The sequence below is a fragment of the Pithys albifrons genome, chromosome 5 (assembly GCF_047495875.1).
Source record: "Pithys albifrons albifrons isolate INPA30051 chromosome 5, PitAlb_v1, whole genome shotgun sequence".
NCBI classification, from domain to species: Eukaryota; Metazoa; Chordata; class Aves; order Passeriformes; family Thamnophilidae; genus Pithys; species Pithys albifrons.
In genome coordinates this window covers 11,721,153-11,742,993 of record NC_092462.1, presented here as the reverse complement: position 1 = coordinate 11,742,993, position 21,841 = coordinate 11,721,153, and the positions used below count along the sequence as shown (strand labels likewise).

At 41.2% G+C, this 21,841-nt stretch overlaps 1 protein-coding gene across 1 annotated transcript in view; it reads right to left on the bottom strand.

The window, feature by feature from the left end:
- RNF150 (ring finger protein 150) overlaps window positions 1-21,841 on the bottom strand; it is a 112,182-nt gene that overhangs the window by 16,594 nt on the left and 73,747 nt on the right. The window contains exons 3-6 of the mRNA XM_071555710.1: window positions 19,983-20,054; window positions 19,491-19,573; window positions 12,542-12,638; window positions 6,687-6,897 (exon numbers count right to left, since the gene is read on the bottom strand). Of these exons, the coding sequence (XP_071411811.1) occupies window positions 6,687-6,897; window positions 12,542-12,638; window positions 19,491-19,573; window positions 19,983-20,054 (463 nt within the window). The remainder of the gene's footprint in view (window positions 1-6,686; window positions 6,898-12,541; window positions 12,639-19,490; window positions 19,574-19,982; window positions 20,055-21,841) is intronic.

Below are 21,841 nucleotides of genomic sequence, written 5' to 3'. Positions count from 1 at the left end.
AATAATTCTCTTGGACATTCACAACCTCAAAGCCTAGATGAATATGGAGAAAAACATTATATAACCAATGACTGGAAACTGTTATCAGCAGAGCTCTTGGCTGATTTCTTTCACTGGAGTTGCCTTCAAAGTGGTTCAGGACCCCATGGAGCACTAAGGCAAATGCACACTCCATTATGAAGCAATGCACCCAGAACAAAATGCATGCAAGCAGAATCAAGAGTAACTGCTGCAGAAATGACACTACTTTTGAGGTGCCTCCTGTACCTCCCCCTCTTGTTTTTATTCTCCTGTAGGCACGGCTGCCTTTTCCCGGACTTTCTTTTCCCACTAGATTAAAAATATCTGTTTGCTTGCTATAATCTGCTCTTACCTGTGAGGCTTTCGGAAGTAGGTCCGTCTGTTACTATCTCTGTATGTACTGACTGATTCAGCAGAGCCTGACACTGGTAGGGGTCTCTGGGCTCTGTGCAGTACAGGTGACCATCGCCTTTGCCTTGCCTATCTGTCTGAAATACCAGCAGCAACCAGCAGCACTAACCCTTGAATCCTCCCTTTCCTCTGCCTGCCTGATTACAGAACTGCTCCCCGTCTTCCTTCTTAATTCTTATTTTCTTGTGCTGATCCAAGCTGCATCCTTGTGTCTCCCATTTGGTTTTATTCCTGAATTGGTAAGAAAAAGATTCAGAATCACAGCACCACATTGTATTTTAAACAGCACTTCCTGGTGATTTCAATGGAGGCTTTTGTGTAGAAACTGATGAGAATAAAAACTGCACAGACATCAGAGATGTGAGAATGAATCCTAAATAATTAAGCCAATTGTATGCAAGATACTAAACATCTCTTGCAAGGCAATGCTTCCGTTGTCAAGTATAAATCAAAGAGATCAGTTACTATTGTCATCTGGTCTCTCTGCAGTTTGGATTAGTATTTTGCTTTAAAAACTTTTTTATTCAGCTGTTTTATCCAGCTGTCTACCTAAGACAGTGAAATTTAAAAAAAGATACAACCTATGTTATAACTGTTCCCAGTCCTCTTGTGCTCCATGTTTCTTTCCTCCTGTTGTACTGACACAACAACTTCTGGATCAGAGAACCGATCCAAATGAAAAAAAATAGCCAGGAAGAAATTGGTTGGCTTCTGGACTGGGCTCCCAAGGTAGCTGGACAACATAAAAGCAGCATGGAGGCAGGAATTTGCAATCTGGGACAGAGAGAGACAAGGTATGGACGAATTCAGATACAGACTTATAAATTGAGCTTCCACTATAGAAGGCGAACACTTTCTTCTAAATCTCATCCTAGACACAATTATTAAGTAAGTTTCTTGGCATCTGCAGCCTTTTTGGCACCCTAGGATAGGCCAGACTGCAGCAGGTACCTTCCATGCCCTCTGACTGAGACTTATCACAGCTGCTGAACCAATGGTTTCATCCTTGCTCTGCACACACTGTCAATGCATACAGATGTGAAACAGAAAACAAACAAAATTTAAATATAAATTTGCTCCTTGTTTCACAGCACTTTGCACATTCCTTTTTGCAATTTGCTGTACAGAAACACTGTCTGTATTTTGCATCTTGACATATGGATAGGAGGAGCAGTTTTATAACAGGAAAACTCCACTGTCCATTCAGTCTGGCAGGAGTCTCGTAGGTGTGTGTAATAATCCAGAGAACGTTTTTAGTGCCAGTTACGTTTCAATTGGTGACTCTTTCAAACCACCAATGCGATGCTGACACCAGTCTCAAAACAAATCTAGGAGCTCAGCTCGTTACAAGTTTCAGTCCATGACAGCAACATCCTCACAAGCTTTTAATAGAGCCACTAGGACTTAACGTCACATGCCAGGCACATGGGACCCAATCTGCTCAGTCTTTAACTAGGTCCCATTAGTGTTCTCCCTTTGGGACAGTGTAAGAACTTGCTAATGCAAGTGTTAATAACTTGCTGTATTAACTACTGTCTAGGGAGTTTTTCCACCTTTTCTTCCCCCTTTACATTCTGCCTAAGAAGCCCACTATTAATAGCAAGGAGGAACAGTCAAGTGGTTACAACAGTGGATCAGAATCTTATCATGCACTTTCATCCACTTCCAAAGGCTGATTATTCTTCACAAAGACATTTGAGACAAACACAGATCAAAATAATTACTTGAGAAGTTATATTAATAGATTTAAAGAAGAGCTATCAAAGAGATTTGAAAGGGTCCTAACAGTCACAATGAGCTGTACGTTGGCAGGGTTTTATGGAAAGAACAAAATGAGAGGCAGAGAAGGAACTGCTGGCATTCTATAGACTGCCCACACTGCCATACAGTCCACCAAGCTCTGTTGACTTTGCAGGTGATATGACACCTCAGGGAAGAGCTTCTGGTGTTTCACACTCAAAGTCCTGCCCATGTTTGCAGTAGAATTATTTATGGATCTTCCTCCAACTACAGAGATAGCGCTAGTGGGATTTCTGAGGCCTTAAGCAGTGGGATGAGACATCCCACTGGAGGGAATATAAAAGCTTGTCAAAATCGAAAAAACCAGAAGTATTTATGAAGAGAGAGCAAAAACTCAGGCAGTGCACATTACTTTTTTCAGAAATTAGCAAGTGCTTGAGGGACCTAAATAACCATGAATGCTACAAAAGATGAAAAAATTAGTAACTGCTTTTCACCAGATGCTACTTTCCCCAAAAAACTATCTTTTTTAACCATATCATTCAATACCAGCTGGGCCTGACCTAAAGAATATGGCAATGTCCTCAAATCCCAAATCCACCCTCCAAAGCACATGTAGCTCAGAGCTTCTTTAAGTTCAGATTGTAGCCAAGTCCAACTCCATCCACATCATATGTAGAGCAGGAAATTCTACCTGCACTGAAATTTCCAAAGATGTTAGCACATTTTGCATAACTCACTACTAAAAATTAGGCAACACAGATTGCTATAATGCATTATTGTAGAAAAAGATCCTTAGGTTATCTTCTTTCATACTCCCAGAGAGATGAAAAGTAATAGGGTCAAAGCAGTAAACTCAGCTGAGATGAACTTTTATGCATTTCACACCATTTTTCACCCTTCCGCCTTCCTTTCTTGTTCTAAACTCCAGTTTTTCCCTTTTTCCATCAATACATTTTCAACAACTGATTACAGAAACACATTGCAAGATGCCACCCCAGGATCCTACACAAAATCCCACCACAGAGAGCAAACCAAGCAGACTTTGGGTGGTAGACATGCCTGAGGGACTTGATGAAGGCTTGGATGTTGGTAGAAGGCAGCTGAGAGAAACTGCTGGTCCATTTTCAAGTGCTCAGTGCTACTAAACAGGAGATGCTTGGTTCAGCAAGGAACCTCAGGCACTGGCCCCCTAATGAAGTCCCATCCAGATGTTCACAGTACACTACATTTCCCAGGATCCTATAGAAAACATCATCTATTCAGTAGCACAGGGAGCAAAAGGGAGGGAGAGAAGAGGAATTGTGTGCTGAGCATACACACAGAAGTACTGGCTGACTTCCAGAAATTAAAATCTGGCCCCACTGAGGTAGGTAGGAGCTTTGCCACCATGGAGATAGTATTACCCAATGTGAACAGTATTCTGGAAACATCCTCCCTCCAGACACACTGTGGGAGCTCTGAATAATCACTGGAAACACAGAAAGGGAAATTAAACCCAAACCAAGACAACAATACCAGAACGATTAATCAACAGACAAAAAGAATACAACAACAATTAAGTGAAAAGTTATTGCAGAAATGGGTGGAAAGAGGAAGGCAAGTCCTTTACCTCCTGGATCACTGAACTTTGTGAGGAATAAGGAAGGATGCAAGGATTTGTGGTGCCGGGTACAGGATGTCACGTCAAGGCTGCACCGGAGCCTTGGAGTCTGCACAGATTCAATAAAAAGAGGAAGAAAACCTTCTAGTGCAGCCTCAGCCTTGGAGTAGACTCCCTTCACTAATGCTATATAAAGAGGCCAGAGCCTAGCAACTTCAGCACAGATTCCTAGGAGTAACCAGCGTCATCGCTTACAAATTCCCAGGCAGTCTAGTTCACAGAAAGGGCACACTCAGCAAGCTCTGCAGTTGTGTAACTGACGATTCTGGAAATGAGAAATACAATGCCTGAATACAATAAACAGACATAGTGCCTATAAAGTCCCATCTCTTTTGACAGCTACGACCCAGTTATTTAGCCTACATTTGTCCTCTGGATTCATAGCACAGCTATGTATAAGGTCCTGGATGTTACCCTTTCACTGGCTTAATAGTTCAGGCTGCCTAAGATGCCAAGTTCTAACTTTCAGAGTGCCTGAATCCCCCAAATTCACATAAGGCGACAGGAGAGACAAATTCCCATCACTGCTGGAACTCAGCCTCTAACCCCTAACCAAAGGTCCCTTCTTTGCTGCAGTGCTGCTGCAAAAAGGGGCCAAGTGGCTGTTTCTGGGAACTACGGCAAAAGGTACCCCTTTGGATGTGGTGACAGCAGGTAAATCTGCATATCCACCACTGACAAATATTCAAGTATTGTATTGCCCTTCGAGATGAGAAATCCAGATGAAAATTCCTATCTACATATCAATGATAAGTTAGCGACAACAGCTAACCAAGCTTTAAGCCAGAGTTCCCTGAGTGACTATGTGACAATTACAGCAGAGGCAGCCACACACCTGGGTTTGGGAGGTCCCAAGGTGTTTTGACTTTTCCTCAGGACTCCTCTTTCCTTACAAAACAACTGGAAAGGCCTGCTTTTAGCACCCCTGTGACGGCATGAGGCTCACAATGTTCACCAGGCTCAGGCCATCTGCTAGTTTTCCTTTCCTGCTCTCTTCTTCTGCTTTCTCTTAGGGGAAATAACCAGGGAGAAACCCTTTCCACAGTCCTTCCCCAGTTGTGGCCAATCTCTTCAGGTCATGGACACTCCATGGTTTGCTGCCTGTCCCCCTTGACAGACCACTTGGTGCAAGTGCCTTGTCCATGGGCTCTGCTGTCAGCCCTCAGAATTGTCCCATCTTAGGGTCTATTGCCTGATGTTATTAAAGTTAAGGGGAAAAACAGAGGGTAAGGGGGAAAACTGATGGCATCAAGACAAAATAAAACATCTCTGTGGGCCCTGCAGTACTCTGCTGGCTCAGACCAAGTTTTTCACTCAGTTACTTAACTTAGTTGGCAATTTGGAAAAAGAATTAAAAATGTGTTTGTTCCTTCTGCAGACTCTGGAAACAAACCCAGAGGGAAAAGAATGTCTGGAGAGTTACTGAGCTCTTGTGTTCCCTGGCAGCCTCAACACCATTGTTACTCATGGTGAGAAACTAGAAGAGCTGCTTCTCAGTGTTACAAGATTGTGGGATGAAAAGCGTGGCCTGCCCTTTGTATTGGCTTTGGACCAGTCTGCTGGCTTTGCTCAGCATGTGTCATGCAGCTGTGTGTGCAAAGGGCACACCACAGTCCTCCTTCCCAGCCTCAGCAGCAGACCTTGTAAAGAGCAGTAGGGCAAGGATCATTATCTGTGAGAGCAGCTACTTGCTCCAGGAATGCTAAGAGGGCACAGCTGAGACCAGTGTCTAGCCCAGTCTTTAGTACACTGTGGTACCATCTTTCCTTCATTGTTCAAATCAGCCTCAAATGCATTTAAAAACAATTCCTGGAAGGAACAATACCACATCTCATTTGGAAAAGCTCTTGCCAGCACTCAAAGAGACTTGAGAAGGCTGAATGCCACCAGCTGACAGGATGGCCATGGATGATGGCTGGGCTTATTAAGCTTGCTGCTCACCCCTGGCTGGATCCAGAACTTAGACCAAACCTTTAAAAGAAATCAGAATCTAATCCACACAAGCAAACTTAAAAACCTACTTCTGAGTTACTCGTGTCTTATGTCACAAGTCCAGCTTTTCCACAAGTTATTTTCACTGCCGTGACACTGGCTGCAATATCAGGGAAAATGTGATTATCAAGTCTCTCCACAGAGTAAGGAGACTAATGTAAAATCATTTCATCCTAGTTCCATCATCTGTCTCCTACCTTTTACAATCATATTACTGCTTGTCTTCTTTTTTCATGCACAGGCCCATAGCAGTACCTAGAAATGACTGAAAATGTATATATTTTTCCAGAATCTACACTAACTCCATACACAAACCTGTATTTTATTACACTTTTTTAAATCCCTTCAGGTACATCTGATGATTTTTATAATAGTCTTGTCAATACACCAATCGATATCTGATAGGTATTTTCTACCGATCTGCTATTTTAACCAAAGCTGGTAATTTTTAGACTAGTACAATCCTCACTTGAAACAGCTGACAACATTCCTTTTAAACTGTCAGAAGTAGATTTTCACCAGAGAACATAATTTTTAGGAAAAGAGAGACACGCAGACATTTTGTGAACTTCCTGTTCAAATGGTGCCCCTTAGACAAGTGAAAACTAAACACACAGAATTCTCCCTTTTTTTTATACAGTGTTATTTCACTGTGCTCAGGTTTCCAAGTACAGGAACTCCAACCATCAGTCCAGTTACAGCAGAACACATAATATTTAAATTTACTTACCCTTTAGGTTCCTCGGTTGGGCTTAAAGCAAGGCCATGGCTCCAGTGAAATGCCCCCAAGAGATCAGTTTGTTATTTGGGTTTCTAAACATTTATTTCAGTGCAAATTCTGCCAGAGATTGGAACTTACTGCTTGTTGTGAAGTTGCCCTCCCCAGCCTGGGGAAAGGAGTCTACATCTTGGATGACTTGTAGTACTCCCACAGTCCGCGCTGGGGGATCCAGGGCTACGGAACTCTCGTTCACTGTTATATCACTGGCTCCTGTTATCTGGTTGGTGGGTGGTCCTCCTATGGATGCTTCCAAGTCTGGAGGTATGTCATCCATGCAGTCTGCATTTGGCTAACAGGACGAAAAAAAAAGAAAATCGAGCTTCTACCTGATAAAAAGATTGAATTTACTTGTTCCCACTTCTTTTGAGCTTTTGACTTTATTTCAGTATTGAAAATGGCAACATGAAATTAATAAACACACAAAATTGGTCTGTCTTCGTGTACTTAAAACAATCTGTTGGAACAGAGACCCAAAGTATGCCATAGAAATACTGAGTGTTAAACTGTGTCACCTACAATGGCTAAACATTCTTAATTTTGTTTTAAAAGGCTTTGGAAGAGTGCAAATTAAAAAAGTAACTCACTTATTGATATGATCTGCTCAACACAGGCAGATTGCTGAGTCAGATCAGAAATGTAAACAGAGAGCAGCTGAACGGGAATGATTATCTTTTCTGGAGATATACATTTTTTTAGAGCCAATATCAGAGCTTCCAGGAATAAGAATTCAAGGGAACTGCCTGTGGGTGCTACTTTGCGTGGGCTGGAAAAGTAAAAGCTAAAGTTGTTTATAAGACAAGTTTCTAAACGTCAAAAGATCATTTCCTTTGCTACTACTGTATTTCCTAGACAATAAAATTATGAGAAAAGAAACAAACAAGCAATAATGGGAATTTGAAGAGTATTATTCAATTCTCAGTCTTTCCTGCAATGTGATTTAGTGAGACCAAATGGCAGAGGGACACAGCAAGGCTGGGCTGCAACACACAGACACTCGGTTAAGTTAGGAATTGTAACATGAAGTTGTTCCCATTTATCTTTATTTTCCAGGAATCAGACAGCTAATCTGGATCAGTCACTTAGGTTTCCTCTAACTGCAGTGGTTTGAGACAATTTTGCTGTGTGATTCATCCCATACCCCTAGGTATGAATTCCCCCTCTGCCTTCTCTCTATTCAGCACTAAGCAGAGACAGGGCTTAAGCTGCTAGACTGGAAATCCAACATCCAGATGGCTAACGTCACAGGAGATGTACTCTCTTCAGCGGATCTCATTTTTTCTATCCTTAGTTCTCACATGTTAAGGCACTTTTGAAAATTTCACTACCTGCCTATCTCCCCCAGCAGGCACCAAGAAACTAAGCAAAACACGATACAGTAAAGGCTTAAAGAGAGGCTTAACTTTAAGCACAAGAGAAATCCCTTTCAATTAAGGCACAGAAGGTTACATATGCTCACATTTATTTTTTTTCAGAAGGAGGAAATTCGCACATTTTCTCTTTTCACATACATTCCCTGTTGCCACCTCTTAAGTATTTTTTCACAAATATTTTTAATGAAAAGGGTAGGCAATTTAAACAATCCTGTTTCCACAGTTTGGAATAAAAATTAGAATTGTTGTCTGGCTCCAGTCTAATCCACAAGCTGCAAGAATTCCTCAGAATTGGGATAAAGGCACATTCAGCTATACCAGGTTTTAATGAAACTCATCGAACCTGTACTTTTTAAATACCAATCACTTATCTGTAGGACAGAGATCCAAATTATCCCTTAGATGTAGCACTCTTTGACGCACACTTAGCTATTATTAAAAAATTTGCCTTTGGTGGCAGTGTTATCTTAAAAAAAAAGAAAAACAAAAAGGCCTGTTTTTCTATTCTAGTATAGGAAAAACTATTTCAATATTTTTTTCAGGGAATCAGTAGTCTATCCTTTGCTCTGATGCCAGTTATTTCTACAATGGGGTTTTATCACTATTAAACCTTTAAAAAGGGGGGATTAGAATTGAAAACCAACCCAAACATTAAAGATGCAAAAACTGTATTGCTTGTTATAATTAATCCCTTTACTCCTGCATCATTTTAGTTAGAAAAATGCCCCAAACTAAGCAGCATGCTATAAAACTAACAATATGAAATACTGATCGAAGAAAATCCCCCACATTATGGCTACACTGCCAGAGTGACCCAGATACATTTGCTAAGTTTAATTATATTGGTTTCACTCATTCCCTGCATGTAAGTGCTTTGAGAGCACAATTCCACTAAAGTCAAGGGAAGGTTTTGTATTGACTTCTGAGGGCTTGGCTAAGGCTCTTAGTGAATAGCTTGAAGTCACACAATCTGCTGCCAAAAACGCAGCTGCCTGCATATCCAGCAGATATTTGCAGAAAAGGGGGAGAAGCAGAGGGAAACTATTTTATGTGATATGATCATCCCAATAGCACTGTAGCTCTTTTAAAGTGAAAGACACTTTCACTGATAATCCATTTCAAACATTACAGATGGAAGAGGTATAGTCTGAGCTGGATTCAGCAGCAAAGAGACAGTGGAAAAGGTTAGGCCAACTGTTTGCTGATAGAGAGCTAATAATCCTTTGGAGCTGCAGAGCGCCATGGAGAAAAGTGAAGGTGTTTGGGTGCTCAGCTACCGTGAAAATGAATGCAGGCATTTCAGTGTCTCAGGGCTGCTTGGGTAATCTGGGTTTAGGGCAGGTAATACTTGAAGTCTGTGTTACAAAGTAAATGGAGAGTTTAGATGTGAACAGAATTGAAACATTCAGACGTTTGTGTTTTAATCAGTTGTTTCTGGGAAAATCCCACGTCTTCCTGCTAAATGAAACACAATATATCCACAGTCATACAAGCCAGGTCTTTAACAACAACCATAGGACAAAAACATGTAGCTGGCAGGAAAAAAACCTCATAGCCTCGCCTATGGTAAGATTTCCTTATTCCTCCCATAAAAGCCAGCAAAAGCACTACGGCAAATTTGCACTCAAGTCTCTCACCAGAGACTGGTGCCTGCCTAAAGCTGCTCTTCTGTGTGTGGAAATTTAACCTGAGATGGCTCAGCAAGACTCAAGAATGTGGTAAGGCAATGCCATTTTGCTTTATCCACTCTACAGAAATATTTGCCACTTCTCACTGAGGAGCCCTAGAACTTTACAGGTTCTTTGAGGGAATATCTTTTCCCACAGCAGCCTATAGACATCTGGCTAAGCCATGAGCCTCTGAAAACATCTGTTCATGTGTGCTAATAGACTGGTGGCTTGTTCAGTATCAGCAACTGTAACTACACTCACCAAAGAGAAACGGGCTTTGCCCAGTGCCTGCAAACTGTCAGGAATGATGTTCACCCTGGGCTGCCCTCAGCTGGTGCTGGGCAGCGAGAAGGATGAGGACACATGATTTCTGTGCAGATGGAAAACAGGTCCTGCAAGCTGAGCTCAAAAGACAGGAGCTCAAAAGAACAGAGGTTAGGCAGAAGTTATGCGGAGGTGGAGCAGGAGAGGGCATAACGTACAAGAGGGAGAAGCAGGAGTTGAGGTGTATTTTAGGAAGAGAAGGCAGGGAAAAGAGAGGAAGAGGAGCAACTGATAGCAATATAGGAATTTTTAACCCTCAAGCTACTAGATGCTCTCAGACTTCCTTTGCTGTCACCCAAAGGGCAGCTGACATGAAGCCTATTATATGCTCCAAGTTTTCTCATGGAAAACAGCTCCTATTGAAAATCACCTCAAGGAATAAGGCTCTCCCATCATGAACCTAACTAATGATCCATGCAGGTGAGAGCCAGCATGCTTCCTCCAAAAGATGGAGAGGATTGTTTTTCAGAAGGAATTTTTTACAGAAATTCATACAATAAAATCCCCTAAACAAACTTTGTTAGTGGAGTATTAACAACCAAGTGCTTTGCTTTTAGTATTAAGACAGATCAACACTAAGGCTAAAATGAAAATCTTGATTTGAACCAGTTGTTTATGTATGTCACAGCAGTATCTTTAATTACATGCCCTGTACAACTATTTCCACAGAAACTCCATGCAGAAAGGTCTCAGTGAGGGGAGCAGGATGGATCCCCTTCTGCTATGTGGTACAGGGAGAACAGGGAGCTGTGAGAAGAGAAATGATGGCTGAGGAAGCTGAATGGCACTTTAATTATCCCTGGCAATTAGGTTCTATACCTGCCACTACAGAGCTGTTCACATGTAGTAAAAGCCAGTCATGTAAAGCAAAACCTCTACACATGGCTTCTGGGCATGTTTTCCCTTCCCCTTGGTGTGCCCAGCCTCAGACAGCCTCTGGACATGCTTAGCCTTCAGCAGCTGTCAGTGAAGCCATGGAGAGCTGTATTCTGAATGGAAATTCTAATAGCACTAAATCTTTTGGAAGCCTCTAACATCTCACTTCAGGTCTCCAGAATGCGGTGGTCTGATTTGCCTCATACCCAATTATGAAAGTGGATAAAGACCACCTTAATGAAGTGCTTGGGGAAAAATGTGAATGGACCAGTGTGAGAGCAGAAATAGTGTGGTCCTGAGTAGAAAAGGTGCGGAATCCATGGAACAATATACTGGGTATGAAGAAGAGGTGTCAGAATCCTGGGTAACTGCTCACTGGCAGGCCTGTGAACTGAGACATGGAACTTGGGTGACAATTTCTGTATTTAAGCCTGGGTCAGAGATGCTGAGAGGCAGAGCTAGCCTTCATTCTGACCTTTCATCTCAAATACTGATTGAAAAGTTGTATCATCTTTCAATATTCTAAAACCAATTTGCATTTTTAACAGAAAAAGCAGCTGAACTGTAACAACGCATTACCCCAAATACGATGCTCTACTTCTTTATTTTCCCCATTGCATGTTTTTGGTTTGGATTACAGTAGACTGATTAACATACCTGCCCACTTCAGCAAAAACATACTTCATCACTTGCTGCTCTTCTGCAGCAACCTGCTTCCTAGTCTCCATGAAAATGAACTCTGGGGAATTGGCTGTACCAGCTCCCCCAGTATGTTCATGTGAGCTGTTTTATTTTATATAGCCCTTTCATATGTGAACTGGCATGTCACTGTCTCTAACTTGGGAGGGTATTTACAGCACCTGTTAGTTCATCAGCTGGTGGTGTTTCAGTATTGAACTTCACGGTCACGTGGCAAGCCTTGCACAGTGAGAGAGAGTGACTCACTCCTTCCTGGTGAAGCCCCTGAGCTCCGTGATAGCTCCAGCTGGGAAACGGTGTGGCAAACAGGACATGCACTATCTGAATGCAAACATGCAACTTAAAAAGATCAATTGCTTTGGCAGCTTCTAACCACATTTGAAAGTTTCAAATCACAAAAGAGTTTAACAATTTCTTGTAACTCATGTGGGCCTCCATGAGAGAAATGCCTCTTCACTGGAATTAGGAGTACAGATCTTGCTCCAGATAGACTTTAAGAGAAATCTGACAGAAAAAAAAGGGCTGGTTCTGCAGAATGAGTACTTAGTTGTACTTGATCAGCATAGCACAGAAAGTTTTATTTGCTGACTTCTGCTTTGAGATTTGAACAGAGAGCATGATTAAAAAAATAAATTCAGTCCTGAATTAAAACACGAGTGAAAGCTATGTGAAAGAACCTATAAATCCATCAAAACACCAGTAAACAATCTTTTACTCCACAAAGCAGGCAACCACAGACACACAAACCCCAGTACCCAACCAAGAACTGCCCCTCCTCCCCTCCGCTTGCTCGTGGAAGTGCAGGATGCAGGAGAGAGATGGGGTGCAGGAGAGAGGTGGAGCCAGACATTTTGGCTTGTACTTCCCCTAATAAATCAATTAATAAATCAACAACATGACAAAAAGAGTATGATGGGAACAGACAGGCAAAGGGCTAAGGATATACCCCAGCAGGTGGTGTGTCCCTCCTGCCCCGACCGGCGGCTCTGCTTACCGGAATCCCTAGAGCTTTTAGAATATTCATTTTACACATCGGGCAGGTGCGATGGTCTAGCAGCCAGGGGTCTACACAGGACTTGTGGAAAAGGTGCCTGCAAGGAAAACCAGGATATCTTCATTCAAATGCACCACAGCACAATTGACCAGTTTGTCCTAGATCATTCTGAATTCAGTAAAGTGAGAGTATTTCAACAGGTGCACTTTGTGACCTCTGCAAGGACCACAAAACCAGGTCCTTTGCACACAAGACTAAAGTTATTCCTGCAGCATCTCAAGCACATTAAAATGTGTTCAGAATAGATGTACAAAATTAGAGAATTATGGAAAATACAAAAAATGCATCAGCAAACTCCATATTCTTAAAATGTTAAAAGCTATCAGTAAACAAAAGCTGCTTGCTGGTAAAGGTAAAAATCACATTAGTATTTCGGATGTTTCTACAGGCAAACCTAATTACACATAATTGAAATGTGAAGCCATTGAGGGTCTAGTATTTTTCAGGATAGAGGCATAAGGAAATAAATTGGATTAAAAAAAGGATACTTTTAATTTAAACAGAAAACCAGGATGACGCTTTTAAAAACATTCTCCCTGACTTCCTGCTCTTTGGAAGCTGCCCATCAGAGAGAGCTCCTATAAAATTCTAGCCCTGAAGGAGTTGTGGCTAATCCTGTTCTAGGTCTGGAGCGACTGCTAAGCAAATACCTGAGCCCTGTAGCTGCTGGGCACCACTTTTCTTAGATATTATTCAGGTGGAGGAACTGCAACTTTCTTGTCTAGCTTTGCCTGACACAAGCTGATATTGATATTATTAAGTATCAATATTGATATTAAATATTGATTATATTAAATACAGAGATACTTACTGGATGTGCTTGACGGACAGATCATATTCTCTCTTGCAAGCACACTCTGTTACTAGGAATACTGGGAAACATTTCTTCACCAAAAGGGTAGTCGGACATGGGAACAGGTTGCACAGGGGAGTGATGAAATCCCCATCACTGGAGGTATTTAAAAGATGTGTGGACATGACACTTGGTAACAAGGTTAAGTGGTGGCCTTGGCAGTGCTGGTTTAAGGTTGGAATCGACAACCTTACAGGTCTTTTCCAACTTAAACAATTCTGATTCTAAGGGTCTGCCTGGAGTGTGGCACATACCGGCCTCTACAAGGAAATGCAATCTCTGAGAAAGCCAGAATCACCTAATGTACCAAAATAATTTTAAATATTTAAGCTTCTTATTCAGCTGAATGAGTCAGGTGACATATTATCTTGCAGCCTCTCTCAAAGAAGATGCATTTTCAGCTGAGGTGCACTTTCATCAACACTGATTTGTAACCCCAGCTCTTACTAACATTATTGGCCCCACAGAGTAGTTGTTTGGCTTCTGAGTGGACTTCAGTTCTAAGTAACACTAGAAATTCAAAGTCAAAACTGTGTGAAATTGAAGAATCTTAATCTTTTCACTACAATGTTTTTTTCTCATTATTTCTAGAAAAAAACCAGAACCTTTGTTAAACAAAGCTACATTGCAAATTGCTGCATTCCTGTGCTTGGTATTACTTCACACAACCATGGGAAAGGGTAAATCTGTTCTTGAGAGTTCAGTGCAGTCTAATTATATCAGTTGGCTGCAATACCAAACTTTGCCAAACCTCATCTGATCCTGCATGTCAACATGATTAATGCAAATGAAGCATCATGAAGTTTAAACTTGAAGTTTAAACCACTTCTTTACTAAGGCTACTAAAGATCACAGCTGTCCTCCCAAACAAGACCTGACTTAATGGATAACAACACAATGTACCAGCTTTTGATCTCTGTCCTGCATTAACAATTCCTTCCTTTTCTCTTAAGGAAGGACATACTCAGCACATCATTGAACAAGCATTCTGGACAGGGGAAAGCAGAAAGAGACAGTTCTCAGGCATGTGTAGTTTTACATTGAAAAATCTAACCAGCAGAATTTCTTTAGTGTGTTAATTCATAGAGGGTGTTTAAAGTCAATGGTCTGCCTTTCAGCTATTTGAAATAATGATGAAAATCTTGATAGTGATTGGTTTTCTTTAATTATATAATCAAATAGGTTTATTGGCAAACATCTGAAGCATGTTTGTGCCAAAATAATCAGTACATTTCCAAAATCTGAGATACTTATTCTCGTAGAAAAAAAACAGATTTCCAAATTTGTTTTGGATAAAAAGTCCATAATTTCTACCAAGACACTTTACCATCGACTAGAAAGTGCCTTTTTGTTTTCAAGTTCAAGCTTTGAAAACCTCAGTCAAACTGGGGTTAATTTTACAGAATTCTGTGATGTTCATTCATCACCAAAAGCTTTGGAACTTTCATGCCTTAAACATTTTAAGAACTGAAGTTCATTACTCCTGAAGCTGGCTTAAAAGAAACAATTCTAAAATAAATCCTAACAATGCCAAGTAATTAAAATACATGACAGATTGTGTCACTTTGCACTTCTCAATACTAATGTAGCACAGTCTATTATGAATCTAGTAATTTCAGATTTAGTATGCACAACAGAAGGAACTTGATTATTTGACAGAAATCTACAGAAAAATGCAATGTTGTTGAAAATCAGATAAAGATTTGCCCTTTAAAATTTTTGTACTGCATTATACAATTAGAGCTCTCATAATATCTATTTTGAGCATGTAAACATTTGTGCAGAGAAGCACGGGGGCAGGCTTTGCAGATTTGGATTTGAAAGTTTATTTTCTTTGTTCTTAGCTATAGCACTATGTGTATGTTTATGGCTTTTAACAAATTGTCAATTGTTTGATGTCCTGATCAGTTTATTATCCAAATTCAGGCAAAATAAGGGTCAGCACAAGGTAAGATGAGAGAATAATTGCAATATTTCACCATCGCATGGCAAGATAAAGATGTAAAAGGGTAAACTGCAACAAAAGTCCTTCTGCCTTTGCAGTTCTGGCTGATGCAAGTTTTAAATGGAAGGAGAAGACAGAGGGACCACGGATGAGTTGAGAAGTAATGACCCATACAGGGAGACAGTAAGAGAAATGTTTCAAGTACAGGTTCAGGACACGGCTGTGATAATCAAAGTCAAACCTAGAAAAAATACTGGGGTTTCTTCCTGTTGTGTGCAACCACATGCATTGCAAAACTGTGTTGATTTGGATGGGTTGAAAAGTTTCTCAAAAGAACTAATTGATTAGCTGACAGAGAGGAAGGCAAGGAGATGTTGTAACAACCTCATACAAAAAGGTTTTCGTAAGGGGAAAGGAAACAATTACTCTCCACCTCTCCTAGGGATAAGAGGCACAATGATGAGTTTTAAACCACAGCAACTGAGATCCAGGCTACACAATATGAAAGGGTTCACCACAGTCAGGGTAACGAAGCACTGCAATAAATTATCAGGGGAATTTGCAGAGTCTTTATCCCGGGAGACTGCAGAGTGTGTTGGAAAAAGCTCCCAAGACGGACACGTGCACACCAGTGCCCCTGTGCTTTTCCAGAGGTGGTGACCTCCTGGGATTCCTCTGGCGCTCTTCTGTGACTGCACAAGGCTGTGTAAAGCTCATGGAGCACAAAGAAAGAGAACCTCAAAATCCCAGAGCATTCCATTTACTACTATCTAAATAGCACTTCCTAATTTTTAACTGGTGATTACTTTTGTTCGAAATGCATTTACACTTCCTTTAAAGCTGCAATTTTAATCATACAAGAAAAAAATGTCATGTTGAGCTCAGCCCAAAATTATAATAATAATTGTAGTACAACTATTGTACAGCTTTCAGCGTGCCAAAAGTTTTGAGAAGCCATTTTTCCAGGTTAGAGGAAACAGTTCTCCCACATTCCACTCCTAGTTTCACCTATACAGAGAGAGGTACATCTCTAGGGACCCTGAGTAAGAGCATCAGTTGCCTGGATTAGATACAGGGCTGAAGCAGAGGACTGAGAAGGATTTTGGTGAGAGACTGAGCAGCATTGTAGTATCCAACAAGAATGTCTGAGTTTTTGGGGTGCATGTATGATATTATTTGTTTACTTTTGAGGAAAAAGAAAGGATAAAAGAAGACAATGATGAAGATGAGAGGAAGGAATCAAAGGAGACATGTGTGTTATGAAATAATTTTCTCAGGAAGCTAATAAAAAGAGAAGACAGGAGTGCAGCAGTTTCTGAAGGCACAGTTTGTGAAGTGAAGGGTCAGGGGAAGACAACAAGCTGGAATGGGGTCAGAGAGTGCGTGTATTGGTGACAGAAATGAAACACCCAAAAAAAGAGTTTATGAGGAACTCAGCAGAGATAAGGTTGAAAGAAATGTCTTGCCTCTCTGTAGAAGTTTAGTAAAGTTAGTAAGAGGCACACTCTGGGAGCAGCAGCACCAGGAACTTCTCCAAAGATAGAGCAGGAAAGACAACGGCATTTAGAAGCTGGAGATAGAGGACCAGCAGAATGAACTAGGGCTGTGACAAGAGATGTCACTCTGGGAACAATGAACTTGGTTACATTTGATCTTGTGTCAGTGCCCTCAAAGACAACTTCAGTGATGTTTGCTACCATTAAACATAAAACCAGCTGCAAGTCAACACTTTTTTTTTTACCAAGTGTCATTCCTTATTTATTTAATACACTCTGCAGAGTGAAGTTTATTAATACAGTCAGTTGTGGGAGCTGCCTGAAGAGGACAGAGAGGAAGAAGTAAAAGTTCACTGGAATTCTTCCCTGAGCTTTCCGAGTGGGGTACGTAACAAAAGGCCATCCCAGTGCCAGCATAAAAGAGGATGTTTTGGGGGAACAGCCCAAATGCTTGTAAACATGTATCTATTTGACCCCAGAGCTCATCCACTGCAATACTGGCCAGTGGACTTTTGGTACCCATTTCTTATGACACTCAGGCTTCACCTTCTCAAAAGAAATCTCAAGGTTACAGGGCTTTATCCAGAGTGTGCCTGCTAGAGTGGCTTTCCCAGTACTACCTGCAGGACAGGGCAGCACCTTTCATGTGCAACTCTTGGGGCGTATTTGGCTTTGCAGATAAAACATTCTGCACCCCAAGCACCTCCTGGGTAGAAACACTGAGGTGAGGCAGCACTGGTGTCATATGCTGCTGGCTTCTGCAAGGCTTGGTGACATGCCAGCCTCTTATTAAACAGCAGTCTAATGAGGTTCCCATATTAGAAACTGCACATAGTTTAACCAAGGATGCTTGAGGAAGAAAACTACAGTCTCTAGGTCTTTATCAAGATATAGCACACTTCTACTCACTTTGCAGAGATAGAAATTAACTCCTTTTCTTTTTTTTTCTTTTTAATGAGGAGACAAGACTGACAACAGCAGAAAGAATCATGACTACGAATTCATGTTTCAGAAGTTCAAACCCATGTGAATATGTAAAGCCCTGCCCTCACAATTTGTGTAGCCATAAAGCCAGGGTTTATGAAGTAGCTGTTTTGAAGACAAGTTTTTATAATTCCAGACAGCCAAGGCTCCAACTGTGAGTATTTTATAAGACAATTCTGTGGCTTCTACCCTTTTAGCATGAGTCATTTTCTAGGTGACCTTTTAAGTCAGCCAAGAATTGAACACCACCTGTTAACTGTGTGTTTCCTATTCACTCTGCTTGACTCAACACTGAGGATGACAAAGTCTTATTGAATGATGAGGTGACACACCAGTGAAAGCTAAAGCTTAGACATATTTTAAGATGTTGTATAACTACCTCCAAACACTGCCTGTCTCTACCATGCAAAATTTCCAAGCTTTATTCTGCTTCTATGCAAATAGGCTTCATGTCAAACCAAGGTCCATATTTTCTGGTAATTTCTTATTTGTCTGTATTTCTGCTTCATGAGATGATGTGTTTGTGTCTGTTTGTAAAAAAAAAAAAAAGAGTTCACATGCAATTTGTCATTGTGGGGGATTTACAGTAGGTCAAATTTATGATTAATCTGTTGCTCTTTGTTTGCCATTTAGTGATGACAGTAAACAGATTTAATGAGTTGCATGAGCTAACAGAAACGGACAGCTTGTAACATTCAAATACCTACTAGAGCACAACATAAGAAAATAAACAAGTATTTTGGTTTTTCAAGCCAATGAAGAAAGAAGCTCTAGTAAAAGAAATAAAACCCTCTGCTCTGTATGTCTAGCACTTGAGATTCCTAATCAAACACTTGCTGTTGCTCTCCTGGAGGAACCACTGTTCCTAGGAAATTTCCTTAAAAAACTGATTTCCTTAGAGAATCCTTCATTACCAAACACTCCACGGAGGACAATCAAATAGCACAAAGAAGAGTACAGCTGTTAGCAGTGGCAAGAGGCAGTGCTCCTGCGTCACATCACTATGAGTGTATGTTCTGCACAGGGCATGTTCACACGAGGGGAAAAAAGGAGAAAGAATAATCTAAAAAGCTCTCTTCTCACATTGCTTTACTGTTTCTACTCAGCATGTCTCTTTCTATGGCTGGCATTTTTTTGACAAAAGTAATCCCTTTCTTAGTGCCTGGACATGGCCCAGGACAGCAAACTAAGTAGCTCCATGGGGAGCAGGAGCCTGCTCTATCCCTGGTTGCTGTGGCCAGGGCTCACCTTGAAGTCAGAAGCAAATTCTCCTAAGGCATTTATTCTGGACTGATTAAGAAAAACAGTGAGGAAAAGAGAGGTATCAAAACCTTTAGTGCACAAATCCTACCAAGACTTTGTAATAGGTCTAGATCAGACAAAATTTCTGACTATCATACTAAACCCTCAGCGTCTCACCACCATTAATACTACTTTCACTTCACATTGAATAAAGAGGCATTTCAGATGTCTTTACCAACAGATTTGAATAGATGAAAATTCATCCTTCCCTTCCCCAGCTCTCAGGTAATCTCATCACTGTGAAATTGTGAGAACAGAGATAGTCTTGAAGTAGAGAAATTATTAGAGCTAAAAGCACCTTCAACTTACCTGCAAGGCAATATCCTGACAACATCATTGGGCTTGTAGCCTTCAATACAAACAGCACAGTTATCAAAGTCTGGCTCAGTTTCCTGCAGGAAAGAGGACATTCATCAATTTCCTTTTTTTCATTTTGTTAGTTAATCTCTCCACACAAGAGCCTATGTGACAAAGTAAAACAGTTACCAAAACACAAATACACTAATGCATTTTAAGACCAGCCAGTTGGATTTTCCAACATGTTTCCAGTTGGAAACTTGCACTGAGAAGCATGTAGATTTAGTTAGCATGTTTTAATTTTAAGGATTTTTTACATCTTTATTGAATCATCTGCTCTACTCTGTTACATACATAACTTGCTTTACCAGCATTCCTCCCCTGTCTGAAGGACACAGTAGATAAATAAGCAATTGCCATTTCTGTTCTGCCTCATTGTCCCAGAGGTCTGAAGTAATCCTCAGCACTGAGTTTCATTTAGTAATGAGCATTTTGAAAAATTACCTTGTCACCTTTCCTGATGGTTCTGACTTGTAGCTTGCTGATTGCTTTCTTTGCAGCATCCCCAAGCCGGCGCTGTAATAGAAAATTTGATCTTAAGAAAAGAGCAACTCTTCATGCAGAAACCATCAGTTTTTCTCCCTATGCTTCTTAATAATTTGGAATGACTGTACATGGAACAGGAGAGTGTATAAATATAAACATAGTAATTCATAATAAGGCCACAGTAGGTGTTCTAGGCTTGTTGTAACCCAGAGCAGATGAGGCAAAGCTACTCTGATAGAGTTCCAGTGGAGATTGCATGTGAGCTCCTCCTGGCACTACACTGTGATAGTGAGTAGCAACGGATGTACCAAGTCCAGTGTTTGGGTATCCTACTTCTTCCCTCTCTTTTTTTTAATGACGCTTTAAAGAATAAAAACACTGGGCAGTAAGCAGAGTGAACACTGAACTTTATTCTTACATTGTTTCACAACCGGTTCATGATCTTCAGCAAGATTTAAGTCCTGAAAGCAAGCTGTTAATTTGTTAACCACAAAAACTGTGAAAAGTCTCTCCTAGTCTTTTTTTCTGCAATACAGTTGCATACTTTACAAAAGCAATGCAAGGTGTAAAAATGAGGTGAGAGCATCTGTAGTTTCTTGCAGGTAAAGCAATATATAGTCCTGCAGAAACATCCTAACCAGACAAAACCATTTACTCATTCTTCCCCTTTCTATCTTTCCCTCCAGTGGACCATAAATCACTTACCATGTGACATTTCTGACTGTTCTCCCATATTTCCAAAACACTGTTACTGTCCTGGAAGGGTCACAGCCACTCAGGATTAAAGTATCCAACAAGATCCTGACACAGAACACGCTGCTCTCAGACGCTGAAGATGGACATGTGTGCCCCTTGCAAGAGGCTGTGAACATTGTGGGGCAGTCCATACAGTCACTGCCCAGCATCTGCATCCTGTGCTATGGAGCTTGTGCCTGTACCAGTGCTCCAAGGACTTGGCTGCTCACTGGTGCTAACCCAACAACAAGGCCATCTGGAGACAGACTCACAGGCTGGAAAAATCTTTGAGAGGTCATACACTCCCACCCACCTCCTGCTCAAGGCTGGGTCAACTTCAAAGTCAGAGCTGTGTTCAGTCAAGTTCTGACTATCTCCAGGAAGGGAGATTTCACAACCTCTGTGGATAATTTGTTCCAGTGCTTAACCAATCTTTTTTCTTTTTTAAACATACTAATGGAATTTCCTTTGCTCTAACTTGTGACCATCACTGTGCATCTCCAAGAAGAGGCTGATTCTGACTCCTTCCACCCGTTATGCAGCTGAAGGTTGGAAGCAGAGCCCTCCCTTCCTCCTTCTCTGCTTCCCTCCCAGCTTAGCAAGCCAAGCTCCCTTCTCCTCTCCTCAGCTGCCATGTGGTCCTGTCCCCAGACCACACTGGTGACCCTTCTCTGGGCACTTCCCAATTTTTTCATGCCTCTCATACAGTTTCAGGCAGCAACACCTACTCCAAGTCTTCTTGTCACCTTTATAACAGTTCATAGTACAGTGCATCCCAATCTGTCGGCATTTGAACTCTCCCCTTCACCTCCTCTTCCTATCCATGTTTTCAGCCATGTGTTGTTTCATAGGAGAGAGACTTGGGGCCTTTGGTGACTCAGAAGACATTCAACTTTCCAGGCTGGGAACATTGCCTGTGCTGGAGTTGAGGGGCTGGGCAGCAGGAAGGTTTTCCAGCTGGAGGGAGTGAGGGCACGAAGCCAAAAATGGATGGAAGCTGGAGGTAGTTTGCAAGTTTAGACCTAATCATCATACAGATATGACTAATAAATTACCATTTTGTTTTTCAGATTCAATTAAAA